The sequence below is a fragment of the Bos indicus x Bos taurus genome, chromosome 11 (assembly GCF_003369695.1).
Source record: "Bos indicus x Bos taurus breed Angus x Brahman F1 hybrid chromosome 11, Bos_hybrid_MaternalHap_v2.0, whole genome shotgun sequence".
Lineage (NCBI taxonomy): Eukaryota > Metazoa > Chordata > Mammalia > Artiodactyla > Bovidae > Bos > Bos indicus x Bos taurus.
Genome location: NC_040086.1, coordinates 104,690,153 through 104,704,049, shown reverse-complemented (window position 1 = coordinate 104,704,049; position 13,897 = coordinate 104,690,153). Strand labels below are relative to the sequence as shown.

The 13,897-nt window shown below is 58.5% G+C and overlaps 1 protein-coding gene across 2 annotated transcripts in view; it reads right to left on the bottom strand.

The window, feature by feature from the left end:
- Positions 1 to 290: 290 nt before the first annotated feature.
- Positions 291 to 13,897, bottom strand: part of OLFM1 (olfactomedin 1) — a 38,150-nt gene continuing 24,543 nt past the window's right edge. For both annotated transcript variants that reach the window (XM_027556876.1, XM_027556875.1), the window contains exons 5-6: positions 9,528 to 9,634; positions 291 to 1,986 (exon numbers count right to left, since the gene is read on the bottom strand). In XM_027556876.1, the coding sequence (XP_027412677.1) occupies positions 1,312 to 1,986; positions 9,528 to 9,634 (782 nt within the window). In that variant the 3' untranslated portion in view covers positions 291 to 1,311. The remainder of the gene's footprint in view (positions 1,987 to 9,527; positions 9,635 to 13,897) is intronic.

Sequence of the window (13,897 nt, the reverse complement as noted above, 5' to 3'; positions counted from 1 at the left end):
CCGCCACATTGGAAGTGGGTGCCTGTCCCAAGTTCCTTCTAGTGGCGGCTTGGAAGAGCCTGTCTGGATGGAGTGGGTGGGACTCCCAGTGGGGCTGTCCTTGGACTGAGACAGGGGTCAGGGGCAGGGACCTCCAGGGCGATTCTTGAATTCCGACCTCTAGCGGGGGCCAGATGGCGAGAGACCCCGTGGGCCTTGTGTCCCAGCCATGCCCTGACCTCCTCCCCCGAGAGGGACACTCATACTGGAACCCGGCCTCAAAACCCTTCCGAAATGACAAATGAAGCAAACACATCTCCTAATATTTTTATTGTTCCTTAATCGGATAGTACAAAGTTTCCCTCTTTTTTACTTAAAAAATGTACTTTCCGCACACTGCTGCCCACAGGAGCATTTCTTTCCCTTTGGAAACGAGAGTTTCCCGAGAGGAGCCCTTCTCCGTGGTTACACTATTTAAGATAATTTAACGAGAAGAGGGTATTTCCTTTAATGATTATCAACCTCGATCATCTCTACTAGGGAGAACACTGATGTGTGTTTTTTTTTTTCTTTTGAGAAACAAAAAACCATCCACTTATTAATCCAAACTACGGCACTGCATTTACAACATTCATGGCATCAGCTAAAGAGATACGTCACCACCTCAAGGGAGCAACAGACGGACACTGCACGATGGGGCTACGGGGTTCGGGGTCCGGACAGCGGGGGTCCACGCGCGCCGGCCGCCGCTCTGGGGCACTAGGCGTGGGTCCACGGGCTTCTCGGAGTCTCAGCACGGTTCATCTAAGACACGACACACGGCTGAGGACGGCGGTGGTGATGAGATGCAGCTACACGAGCCTACGTTGCCCCGCTGTCGCCGAGCACAGCCCGGACGGGGGTGGGGGGCGCTTCAATGAGACACGACACTCACGTCCATCAGGCTGACCACAATCTACGGACAAGTCCATGCTATCCTAACAGTAGGTTGTTCTCGGTGAGAGCTGGCCAACAGTCATCGCCTTATGTCTTGAGTATATTGACCAGAAAGGGGGACCGGGTGGGGCAACCGGGGAGCCCTGGGGCTGTGGTTCCAGCCGTCAATATGGGGGCTTCTTCCCACATCGGGCGCCCTCCGGCTGGAGCTGGAGAAATGTGGGGGCAACGCCTCCCCAGCCCCTCCCCACCCCCGAGACGCAGAGTCCACGCTGCTGATGAGTTTGCAAAACGAGCCTTGTTCATCTCACCCACGTTACCCTGGCAGCTGTTCCACAGGAGTTTCCAGGCGGGTGAGGATGCGGAGCCTCGGCCCCCCGGGGGCCGGGGCGGGCACTACAGCTCGTCAGACCGGATGACGTGGAAGAGGGTGACGTTGTAGAGGATCTGGTGGCCGTTGTTCCAGGCGTACAGCGCGCGGTCCTTGGGGTTGTAGTCCAGCATGGAGATGTGCGAGTACTTGTTCTGGAAGGGGATGTCGATGTACTCGTAGGTGGAGGCGTTGGTCTGGTAGGCGTAGTGAACCTTGGTGCCGCCTGAGTAGCCGTTGGTGACGTAGAGCGTCCCGCAGATGATGAAGGCCTCGCCGGCGCTGCGCTTTGGGTAGCTGGTGTTCCAGGTCTGCAGGACCTGCAGGGACACCGGGTCCAGCCTGCTGATGACGATGTTGCCGGCGTTCTGGTTGGTGGCGTAGACGGCCCACAGCCCGTTCTCGTCCACCATGAGGTCGATGTCCGAGTGGCCGCCCCAGGCGTAGTGGTACATGTTGTTGTAGCCGGCGTAGTCCAGGCTGCGCGTCTTGAGGATGGTCTCCGTCTTCAGGTCGAACCGGATGACGATGTGACTCTGGAACTTGTTGAAGTAGATGGAGCCGTTGTACACCACCTGCCCTGTGCCGGACCAGGGGTGTGGGAGGCGGTGGGACGTGAAGTTGTCCGTGGTCATGAAGTCCAGCATGGATTTGTACTCGCGGACGAAGCGGTTGTTGTGGTAGCCATCCATGTACCAGACCTGCGGGGACAGCGGACCCGTCAGTGGTGCTGAAGGAGGGGGACCCCCACCCCGGGAAGGCACCGCCTCCCAGACTGGGGCTCTGGCGACTTGGCGCCCAGGGCGGGAGTTGGAAGACAGAGAGCAGACTAAACGAGGTCACGTCCCTCCTCCACACCCACGGGGTCCTTTTGCAGGGGCCGCCTCCCCATAGGGAAGGAGCGTCCAGTCTGGGGAAGGACACTGTGAGTATGGATGTGGGACCCACAGCCTGGCTGTGGGCATGGCCGGCAGGCATCCTCTGCTGTTCCTGCTAGGCGGGTGGTGGCAGAACCCACTACAGGCCCCCGAGAGCGTCCGTCTGGGTGCCCCCAGGCTGTGGGTTAGCGGGCCATCTGCCTGCTCCCTGCTCTCCCAGGCAAGGGTGCACAGCAGGTGGTCTGCCTCCTCTGGGAAGGCTGGCCCCCATCAGCGCAGGACATCGCCCTCCACAGGATGCTGGGCCGAGGGCACGGCCGCCTGGGCCCGCACGAGGACGCGTGCCCGCAGCACCGGCCAGTCGGTGAGGCTGACCACTCTCAAGGTCACCAGGAAGGGCGATGCTGGGCACCCTGGGGGCACGTGCGTCAGGCCTCTCCTTCCGTGCCGGCCCTCACAGCGGGCCGGACTGACTCACCGGCCCGGTGGGGGGACGTCATTAATTTGGCAGAAGGGATGCTGTGCGTATAGTCACGCCCAGTCCCAGGCAAGTGCCTCTCCCTGAGGAATCTGGGCTTCCCTGGGTTCTGAACGCAATCCAACCACGACAGCACCCCAACGAGGCCCAAGTTAGGGGTTACGGAGGAAGAGCTCTCCCATGATTGCTTAAACGCCAGTTGACTCGAAAAACGTCTAGACTTTGTACAAAACGCTTTAGTCATTTTCAACCAATCTGGGAGCAAATTAGAAAGCAATGCAGTTAGTCAGAGGAAAATCTGCCAGGCTAATGCCATTCCCGGTGCATCTGTCTGGCAATAAGACAGCTGCTTTATCCGTCAAGGGCTCTGCTGGCTGCAGCAGAGATTAAGGATGGGGGAGCTTTCAGACGTGGTTTTACACATGCGTTAAAAATTTAAAAAAACAACAAAAAAACACACCCTTGCTCCTGAGACACCCATTCAATGCTTAGAGACAGATGTGCTTTCTGTTTTTATCAAGATTCAAATACACACAGAGCTGGGTCTCATCTGAGGCTGTTCATTGTCTTTGGTCTGTAGGAGCAGCCCTCAGTGCTGTGGGTTAGAGGGCACGCGGGGCTGGGTGGGGGTCCGAGAGGGCACCAGAATTGCACAGATGACAGGTGGGTGCTCCTCTCACACCGCACCTCCTCTTGGTTGCCTCTCAGACGGGGAGCTCACTGCTTCTCTCAAGACTGAGCTCCAGTGACAGCCCCCTCTGCACCTTCTCCTAGCCCCCCTTCACAGCTCTTTGAAGATGCTCCCTTCTCTGCTGCCCCCATGAGTGGTGTGGGACCTGATTGGGTTCATGCGTCCCTGGACCTCTGTCCTGTGGGCAGAGCTGGGTGAAGTCAGCATCCAAGTTTTAAGGACTTTTAAACTATAAAGAAAGCTGAGTGCCAAAGAATTGATGCTTTTGAACTGTGGTGTTGGAGAAGACTCTTGAGAGTCCCTTGGACTGCAAGGAGATCCAACTGGTCCATCTTAAAGGAGATCAGTCCTGAATATTCATTGGAAGGACTGATGCTGAAGCTGAAACTCCAGTACTTTGGCCACCTGATGTGAAGAACTGACTCGTTTGAAAAGACCCTAATGCTGGGAAAGACTGAGGGCAGGAGGAGAAGGGGACGACAGAGGATGAGATGGTTGGATGGCATCACCGACTCAATGGATACGAGTCTGAGTAAACTCTGGGAGTTGGTGGTGGACAGGGAGGCCTGGCGTGTTGCAGTCCACGGGGTCACAAAGAGTCAGACATGACTGAGGACTGAACTGACTGAAAGGCCCTTTCCTCCAATCAGCTGGCCCTCTGGACACAGGGCCCAGGACTGGGCAGATGCAGCTGAGGGCGGGAGGGAGAGTTAGCACAGGCGCCAGATGCTTGCCAGCCAGCTCTCGGCCTGACGGGCTGAAGCCACTGTGAGCCCCTCTGTGCAGAAAGAGAAGCTCATCACGGCCCCCAAAGGCCCTGATGGCAGCAGGTGCCCCTCTCCAGTCCTCTGCATTCACTGCGGTCTCACCTCAGATGCCTTGTCCTCCTCTGCCCGTCCCGCGTCCCCCGGCCTGTCCTGCATCCCCGCCCTGTCCTGCATCCCCGCCCATCCCGCATCCCTGCACGTCCTGCATCCCCGCCTGTCCTGCGTCCCCGCCCATCCCGCATCCCCGCCTGTCCTGCATCCCTGCCTGTCCTGCGTCCCCCCGCCCGTCCCGCATCCCCGCCTGTCCCGTCCCCTCCGGGATGCTGCCCAGAACTGCTGAGGCCTGGAACCAGTGTCCTGCACCTGGCTGTGGCCCCTGGGAGCTTTCACACCTGGAACAACCACACAGACCTTGTGGGTGGAGCCGGGTGTGGGCTGGTTACAGCCTCCAGGGGATTCTAACATTTGCAGGGTCCCCGAGACCACCCCTTCCAAACGCCCAGTTTGGAGAGGCCCAGAGGGAAGGGTCTCACCCAGGGTCAGAGGTCAGTCCACCGCACTTGCTGCCCGCCTTCGCTGGGCCACCTCCTCCCAGACCCCCGAGGCCGCCCTCTGAAATGCCCACGTGACCCCACAAATCAGGTTCCGTTTGCAGGCTCCGGTGGGGGGAGACAGCGACCTTCCAGCAGCTCGCTCCGGGGTGCGACCACAGCGCCCGCAGGGTGAACCACCACCACCCAGCAGGATGGCTCGGGCGGACCTGGGGGCTGAGAGCCTCTGGTTCTCCGGGCGCTGGTGACCTCAGGGCCACGCTCCACACAGGCAGAAGCCCCCTGTGCACGTTGTCCTGTGGGAAAGATGGCGGGGCCCGGGCAAGGAGGCGAGAGCTGAGGGTACACGGGGGTGAGCAGCCAGGGCGACCCCAGGCAAGGGGCACCCAGGGCGGCACTGCAGACAGAAGGGAGGTCCCGGGCGAGTGGGAGGAGGAGCCCCCTCACTGAGGAGTGAGGGGCCCCCTCACTGAGTCTAAGGCCAGCGTGCCCCTCCAGAAGCGCCCCCATCCACGAGGGTCTTCTCTCCAGAAAAAACAAAGCAACCTGCGGATTCTTCCTCGGTAAACACCACGCCTAGAGCAGAGATGCCACACCTAGAGTGGAGGTGGCAACCAGCCCACTTAAAAGATGCTTACTCCTCGGAAGGAAAGCTATGACCAATCTAGACAGCACGTTAAAAAGCAGAGACATCACTTTGTCTAGGAAGGTCCATCTAATCAAAGCTATGGCTTTTCTAGTAGTCATGTATGGACGTGAGAGTTGGGCCATAAAGAAAGCTGAACGTTGAAGAATTGATGCTTTTGAACTGTAGTGCTAGAGAAGACTCTTGAGAGTCCCTTGGTTCTGCAAGGGGATCCAACCAGTCAATCCTAAAGGAAATCAACATTGAATATTCATTGGGAGGACTGATGCTGAAAGAGAAGCTCCAATACTCTGGCCACCTGATGCGAAGAGCAGACTCTGATGCTGGGAAAGACTGAGGGCGGGAGAAGGGGGTGACAGAGGATGAGATGGTTGGATGGCATCACCAATTCAATGGACATGAATTTGAGCAAACTCCAGAAGATAGTGAAGGACAGAGAAGCCCGGCATGCTGTAGTCCATGGGGTCACAAAGAGTCGGACATGACTTAGTGACTGAACAACAACAACTCTTTTAGTTTTGATACTTAATTCCCATCAGACTGGTTGGTGTATAATTGTTTTGGTAATTAATGATAAGCACAATATCTTTTGACATTTTAAACTGTTTTGAATTATTTCTATAACATTAACTATTCAAGTAATTGTTTTGTTTCCATATCTTAATTTTAAATATTTTGAGATCAAGAATGATGTCTATTTTCTTTCAGTTTCACTGATTGTGATTAATAAATTGACTACTTGATAACTTAAATATATTCTTAAAATGTATAAAGGTAGTATTCAGATGGAAGGCAAGAGATCACATGAAAAGTTTATAGGACGATACTAACCCGTTTGCATTTTTCTTTACATTTAGAACCACAAAAAATAAAAGGTCATGAAACTTACTGGCTGTGACCATAGTTGAAAAAATAAAAAGAAGTATATGGGCCGGTCACTGCTGAGAAAATGGCTGCTTCTGGGCTGGGTGAGGACCACGGGAGCCCAGCACCTGACTGGCGCTTAGTAAATGAGCTAACGTGCTTCTAACAGCTCAGCACAAAGGCAGGGGGCAGGAAAGCCCCCTCGAGGGCCCCTGGACAGGGGTCCCAAGGCAATTCCCCACCCCACTGTTAGCCACAGTCTCTCTTATCTCACCCCTGTGGCCTCCTGCACTGAAGCTGACACTGATTTATTTTTTTGGAGTGAGTTATTGGTCTCCTGTGTGTGTGTTTGTGTGTGTGTATGTGTGTGATCAAAATCAGACAGAGAAGGAAAAGATCAAAACACAACGGTGTCCTCCGGATCAATGGCCAGACCCCGGGACGTGTCGCTGTGCGCTGGCGGCTGTGCTGAGCTTACAGCTTGAGGCAGGGCTGCCAACTGCCCAGCGTCATGGAGGGCCCCAGGGCGCCCTGCCAGGAGCTGGTCCCCTCCCTAAGGAGCCGGCTCCCACCAAGGCCTCTTCCCACCTTCCTGCTTGCCCTCCGTCCATCACCAGGGCCCCCCTTCCTAGAGGGTAATCAAACTCATCAAGCAGAAAAGAGATATCTAATTTCCAAAAGCCTCCCTCACCACATTGATGGCTTTGAGAACTGATGTCTTCACGAAAAGGGGGCTTCTAGGAGCCTGCGTACTCGCTACCTGAGACAAGATAATTTGACAAGTGCTCACTACAAAAAGAGCCCACTCATGGAAAAAGATCTTGATTGCAGGGAAAGATTGAAGGCAGGAGGAAAAGGGGACGACAGAGGATGAGATGGTTGGATGGCATCACTGACTCAATGGACATGAATTTGAACAAACTCCGGGAGACACTGGAGGACAGAGGAGCCTGGCATGCTGTGGTCCATGGGGTCGAAAGAGTCGGACACAACTGAGCGACTGAACACCACCACAAAAAATAAAACTGACATTGACCTGGGGACCAAGAGGCACATCTGTGGTGTCAGTTGGGGTGGAATCCTCCAGCCTGGGGTTCATCGTCCTCTGCAGCACCAAGGTCATTGGTTCTGGCTTGCGGATCCCAACAAGTCTGCTGGGTCACAGGGTGTGTGTGACCCAGCAGGAGGTGGGGACAGGGCGTTGGAGAGGAGGGTGAGTTGGGAGATAGCCTGAACCTCAGAGGTTAATAAATGGTTGATAAAACCACTAACCAGCCTTTTCTGAGACCTTGGGCAACTCATGTGAGGCTTCTGGCCCTGGTTTTGCCATCAGCAAAGGGGAGACAGATGATATCTGGCTGGAGAGCAGCTGCGGGACTCAGCGAGGCCAGGCACGGTAGCGCAGCTGAGGGCTGGGCACAGCTGTCGCTCCGTCCGGGAAGCACTGCTTCCTCTCGCTATTCCAACATGTGCACACGACGTGCTCTGCCAGCCCCTGGCACACGGGACCTGCTCCCGGGGTCTGCCGCCATCACCTGTTTTCATGTCGGCATACTGATATTTCCACGCACATCTGTGACAAGAGCACACTCCTAACCGAATTCAGAACCAAAGTGGCATTTTCGGGGAGGCGGGGGAGGGGAAGAGGATGAAATTGAAGAATAGGGTAACATTCGGCCAATTAAATAGTTTCCTGGTAATTAACTGGTAATTCATTGGCCAATTAAGCTGTTAGAAAACATCCAAGCACCAGCTCCCTGTCACGACTCAGAAAATAAAATGAAAACGAACATCACCCCCAGAATCCCCGACTCGGTCGTTTCCCAGGTTTGCAGCCTGTAGACGGCCCCACCCCCCAGAGCCCCGCGCCTTTGCCCCCAAGGATGAGGTGTGGGAAGGGGCTGCTGGGGAGGTGGTGGGGAAGGTAGAGGTTGTTGAATAAAGAAGATGCACAGGCCGCTAGGAAGCGGGAAACGGTCCCTCAGGCGTCTCCCCCAGAAGGAGGACTGTGCCAGAGGCACCGTGCAGATTCTTGACTGAAACAGAAGCCATCACGCCCTCTAAAGGGGACGGGGTTGTACAGAATCGAAAGGGGCTGGGCCGGGGAGGTAGAGCGTTTAAAGGGGCGGGGCCGGGGAGGTAGAGCGTCTAAAGGGGGAGGGGCCGGGGAGGTAGAGCGTCTAAAGGGGCGGGGCCAGAGAGGTAGAGCGTCTAAAGGAGGAGGGGCCGGGGAGGTAGAGCGTCCAAAGGGGGCGGGGCCGGGGAGGTAGAGCGTCTAAAGGGGCGGGGCCGGGGAGGTAGAGCGTCTAAAGGGGCGGGGCCGGGGAGGTAGAGCGTCCAAAGGGGGCGGGGCCAGAGAGGTAGAGCGTCTAAAGGAGGAGGGGCCGGGGAGGTAGAGCGTCCAAAGGGGGCGGGGCCGGGGAGGTACAAAGACCAAGTCTCAAGATTCCTTCCCTTTAAAAATCCTCCAGACCAGGCTCAGGAGCTCACATTTCTAACCTCCTTTCTCAGTCTGCCTGCGGAGACTTGAGGTTTTTTTTAAGTGCTTCTTTTCTAAACGTCTTTTAGGCAAGGGGCTATATAAAAAAGGCCCCGGGCTGATGGCCGGTTCACTCTGGGTGTCAGCGGTCAGGCTGGTGGACCACCGAAGGACAGGGAAGCCACAGCGCCTCCCCTGCCCTGAGAACCAGAGCCCTGGGCGTGCGGGAGCTCCCTTCGGTGGAAGGCTCCCACACGCTGCGGTTAGGGTCGCCATCCGGGCTGAGCCGGCTGGCGCCACGCTCCCAGCCACCCTTCTGCTCCCCACACCCCGAAGGGACGCCAATCACAGAACTCGGCTGCCCTCCCCCCCGCCCCCCACAACCCCGCATCCCCATCAAGACAGATGTGGCGCTTGCTCGCCTCTTTCCTTTTATGAGGTTTTTACCCAGGGGGACGAGTCTAGGAAAAAAAGAGCACGGCTTTTTTCCTAAATCAAAGGAGAACATGAGTTTCTATCAGCCATGAAAGGAATGGCAAATGAAACACAAATGAGGAGTCATTAAAACAAGAAGGCCTGACCACTCTCTTCTCAAGGAGCGTGGGGGCAGGGCTGGGAGTGTGGGACGTTTCAGCCCAGAGGGCCCCCTTGGCTCCCAGGGGCAGAGCCGCGCCTGCGGAGGGGGTCGCAGGCCTCCCCGCCCCACGCCGTCCCGGCCACGGTCATCCTCACATAGGACCCGCCCTGCAGTCTTTGACTCGGGGTTAGCACTGGGACCTTAGCAAGGGACCCGGGCGGCTCCCTCAAGCCCCCGGAACCCCTGCCCCCTTCCTAAGGGGGCTCATCCACAGATTCCACAGACCCAGGCCCGATGGAGGAGTCACTTACCCTGTTATCACCTTCTGGGGCCAGGGGGTCAGTCATCCAGGAACCAAACCTGGAGCCGGAGGTCTTGATGGTCACAGGGTCACTTATGCCGGTCAGCTTGCCGCACGCTGGAAGAGAGGGCCCAGTGCGGGACGGTGAGTGCCTCGCCCAACGCCCATGCCACCCCGCCCTCGGCTGCGACCAGGTTTGCCTGCCCTGCTCTTCCCAGGACAACCTCAGCCCCAAAGGGCAAAGAGGCTGTCCCCTCCCTAAGGCAGAGAGCACCCGAGGCCAGGGTGGGTGGGGAGAGGCAGGTGCAGCCCTCCAGGCCTCAGGCAGGCCTGGGATGCCAGAACTACATCTCTGGGGTGGGGGTGGGGGTTGGCCTTGCTCAGGCGCCGTCTTCTCCTCCGGGAAGTGGGGGCAGCAGCACCCGCACCTCCTAAGGCTGTTGGAGAAAGTCTACCCAAGCCTGGGTGCCAAGTGAAAGGGCCGGACAGTCAGAACCAGACCAGGAGAAGGCTGCTCCTTCCCGCTGGAGGGCCTGTGAGCTTCCCCGCAGGGCTATGGCTCCTTACTGCCTGGAGGAGGCGTCCGGGGCCAGGGGGCTGGAGTGTGAAGGCATTGCCATGACACACGGGGGAGACAGCGCCCTGGGTGTGCCCTGGGCGCCCTCCCGTCACACAGATGGAGGCTGGAGGCTGACCGACCAGCTGGGATGTCCTCGGGGTCACCCTGAAGCTCGGGCAAGGCTGAGCTGAAAACCCGCACTCCCAGGTGTCCAGCAGAAATACCCCTCCTGCCACCTGGATGCCAACCTGTGCACATGGCCCTGAAGTCTTCAGGAAAAAGTGAACTCAGCTGGCCTCACAAGGACAGAAGGCTCCTGAGCCACCAAAGCCCAGTGGCCCCTGGGCGCAGGCAGCGGCAGGCGCTGCCTGTGGGGTCGTTGCCATTTGCAATGGCCTCCCTTTCCTCCAGGCCCGGCCTGCGTGTGTCCCTGGCTCTGCCCACTCTGCTACACTGCCGCCGTATTAGCAGACGCATAGGTTGGTCTGCCAAGCTCAGAGAACACCCGCGCGTTTTCTGATCGCCTGTGACTTAACCCGGGGGACTGTGGTTTAGCTGGGGGTCGTCCCACCAGGCGAGGTGGACCCAGCTTCGGGAGCTGGTCCCAGGGAGAGGCCCACGCCCAGTGCTGCAGTGTCTGGGGCGCCTCCCACTTTCTCCCTAAAATAAAGCTGGGTGAGTACATCCATAAACATCACTGAACAAGACTGGAGAGGTGGGGCCCCTGCCCCCGCCACCAACGTCCCGTCTCGGTGTTGTCCTGACAGCTTGCATCCGGGCGCTGCAGAGGCTGTGGGCAGGGATCAGGGGCCGACTGCAAGCAGAAGAAACGCGGCTTTACCCCCAAATTCCGTCAAGTCACGCGGCCCCACTCCCCGGGCTGCTGCCTCTGGCCCAGATTTGAGAAAGGAACTCAACTATTTTTACTTGTCCATCCCTTCCCAGGATCTATTTTGCCTGTTCCCCTTTCAGGAGTAATTTCGAATTTGCCTTTTTAAATACTGTCCTCTCAGGGCCCCGACCCTCACTGGTGCGGCAGGGAGGCGAGTCTGCAGACAGGCTGGGGTCACTGCAGAGAGCAAGTCGGCCCAGCCCTGTCCACACCCCCATCAGCGGAGTACAGATGGATGTTACATCCAGGTTAGCCTGCGTCTACGGCGCCCAGAAGTGAGGAGAAAGTAAGTGGGTCCTTGGAAGTCTCGAGAGAGAGCGTGGTCTTCCCTGAGAGCCCCAAAGGTCTGGAGTCCTCCCCACTGCTGAGCTGGGACGGTGGTTCCATCGGCCCCTGGAAGGAGAAGTCTCAAGGCACCATGACCGACCCCAGGGCACCACGGTTCTGCCCCGGGGGGATGCCCGCTGGCACTCATTACAGCACGCCTCCCAGCGAGATGTCCCTCTCACCAATGCTCTGCCCCACCTTCACCGGCCACACCCGGCCTGGGACGCGCTCCCCGGAAGGGGACAGACTCCCCCGAAGGGGACGGACAGCCATCCTCTACCACACACTCGGAGGGCGAGCACGGCGGGTGGACACCCAGCACGACTCGTTGCTGGCCCAGGTCTCCGCTCCCCCGAGACTATGCCTGGGCTGAGCCCCCAGCAGGACAGCCAGACCACCCCCTCTTCTTCTGTGGTCACCTACACTGATGCTGCTGCAGGGCCCGCCTCCTTCTGGACCGTACCCACCCTGCCTCCCGACCCAGGTGGGGCCTGCACACCCTGGGGCGTAGACCTGGATGTCTGGGTCTCACCAGCCTGACAGGACACCCCGGATGCCCGTCCCCCGCAAGGCTCAGCCTGGAGCTGTCCAAAATGAATGAATGAATGAATGAATGACTCGCCTCTCAGGAGCTGAGAGGGATAACTGTGCGCCTGCCAGAGCCCCCCACCTCCCCTGCTTTGCCACTGACCCGGCAGAGGGACGGGTGGACGGGCATAAAGGTGGGCCGCTTCCGAGTGCACCCTCCTTATCTGTCAGGAGGACACCCTCCTCAGAGGCAGGCGTGGGATGAGCCCAGGAACCAGCGGGAGCTCCTAGGAGAATGCCCGTCACGAGTCACGTGCCAGGGACTGCCGTGGCCACAGGCTCACACTGAGACAGCGGCTGAGTCCAGGAGGGGCTGCCCTGGGCGGTCCCGCCGGTCCAGCCCCCGTGGCTTCGGAGAGGGAGAGCCGGCGGTGAGGGCGTCCGCGGCAGCGCAAGCCCCGCCCCGCCCTGGGCAAGGTCTCCCCCGGCCCCTGTGAGGGAGCCTTATAGTCAAGGAGGTGGACGGGCGGAGCAGGGCCCCACTGCCTAGGGGGCCCCGCTCGCCCAGCTCCTGGTTACAGGCTGGCTCTGCTCTCCTCCGGGGCTGCAGGCCGCCGGCCCTGCTTGAGTCACAGAGTTATTTTTGGTTCTCTGTCCAGACTGGTTCTGCCAAGACCTGGGGAACTGACAGGATCTAAAAAAGCCCCACGGCAGAGCCGTGAGGCCGAGCCTTGGCACATTCAGTTCACGGAAGTGTCCCTCACCTGTCAGGAGCGCTCGGGCTTCGGGCAGGGGGTGGGGGGTTGGGAAGGGGACAGGCCTGGGAAGCCAGGGAGGGGCAGCAGGTGCGTCTCAGAGGAGGCTGGTGCAGGGGGCACAGCACCCCCACCTGGGGCCCCTGAGAGCCAGGATGGTCTGGGGGAGGGGGATGCCTGTCCCCAGCAGCCCCTCTGCTGAAACCCTCAGGCGCCCACTCTTCCTAGAAGGAGGTCACTTCTGAACATGCGCGTGGTCTCTGATGGGCGCCTGAGCAGGCCCAGGGCGCCGTGCCCACCCAGGAGTCGGGCCAGAGGCGAGACTGAGGGGCTGATGGCCAAGAGGCAGGCGGACAGGTCCCCAGACTGCCCACTGGGTCTGTCTCCCCCGGTCCCAGCTTTTATCCCGTCCAGACTGGGAAATGTGGAGCTGGCCATGCCGGGCCCTCAGACAGACAGGTCCCTGCAGACAGACCACCTGGGCAGGGCCGCCTCCCTGCACAGTGAGACACCCTGAAGTCCCCTCTGAAAGCTGAATGTAAATCCTCGTGTGCTCATTTATCCACTGTCCGTGGCTCCGTCCAGGCCCCTGGGGAGGAGGTAAGGGCCCTCCTTCTCTGCCTCCTTGACCTTTGACTCAGAGGCCTTGAGCACTGGAGGTCCAGGACGGATGGTCTGACTTGGGGGAGCCCTAAAATTAGCTAGTTCCTGTCTTATTTTGGGATTCCCAGGTGGTGCTGGTGGTGAAGAGCCCGCCTGCCAATGCAGGAGATGTAAGAAACTCAGGTTCCATCTCTGGGTCAGGAAGATCCCCTGGAGAAGGGCATGGCACCCCACTCCAGTACTCTTGCCTGGAGAATCCCCATGGACAGAGGAGCCTGGCGGGCTACAGTCTAAGGGGTCACAAACAGTTGTACATGACTGAGTGCACATACACGCACCTCTTATCTTACAGACAGGAAAATTCTGGTGCTAACGGGACATGTGGACGAGTGGCTCTGCGATGGATCTCTGCAGCTGGTTTAGCCCCTGAGGCTGCTGACTGCAGGGGCCAGGGTGGCGGGAGGGGGCATGCAGTGAAAGCTCGGGGGCGGGGCTGCCGGGCAGTCCTGCCTCCCCTGCCTGGGAGCCAAAGGACTCCTGAGAGACGCCGAGCCCAGGGTCCAGCTCCTGAAATCAGAGTTTCAGATTCAAGTTCTGGCTGGGCCATTAGGAAAAACACACAATCCCACTGAGAGAACGATTTAAAAATGGAAACAGAAACCGATGGAACCAGCAGCCCTGGTTTGTTTTTTTTTCCTCCCCTGTGCATGTTGTGG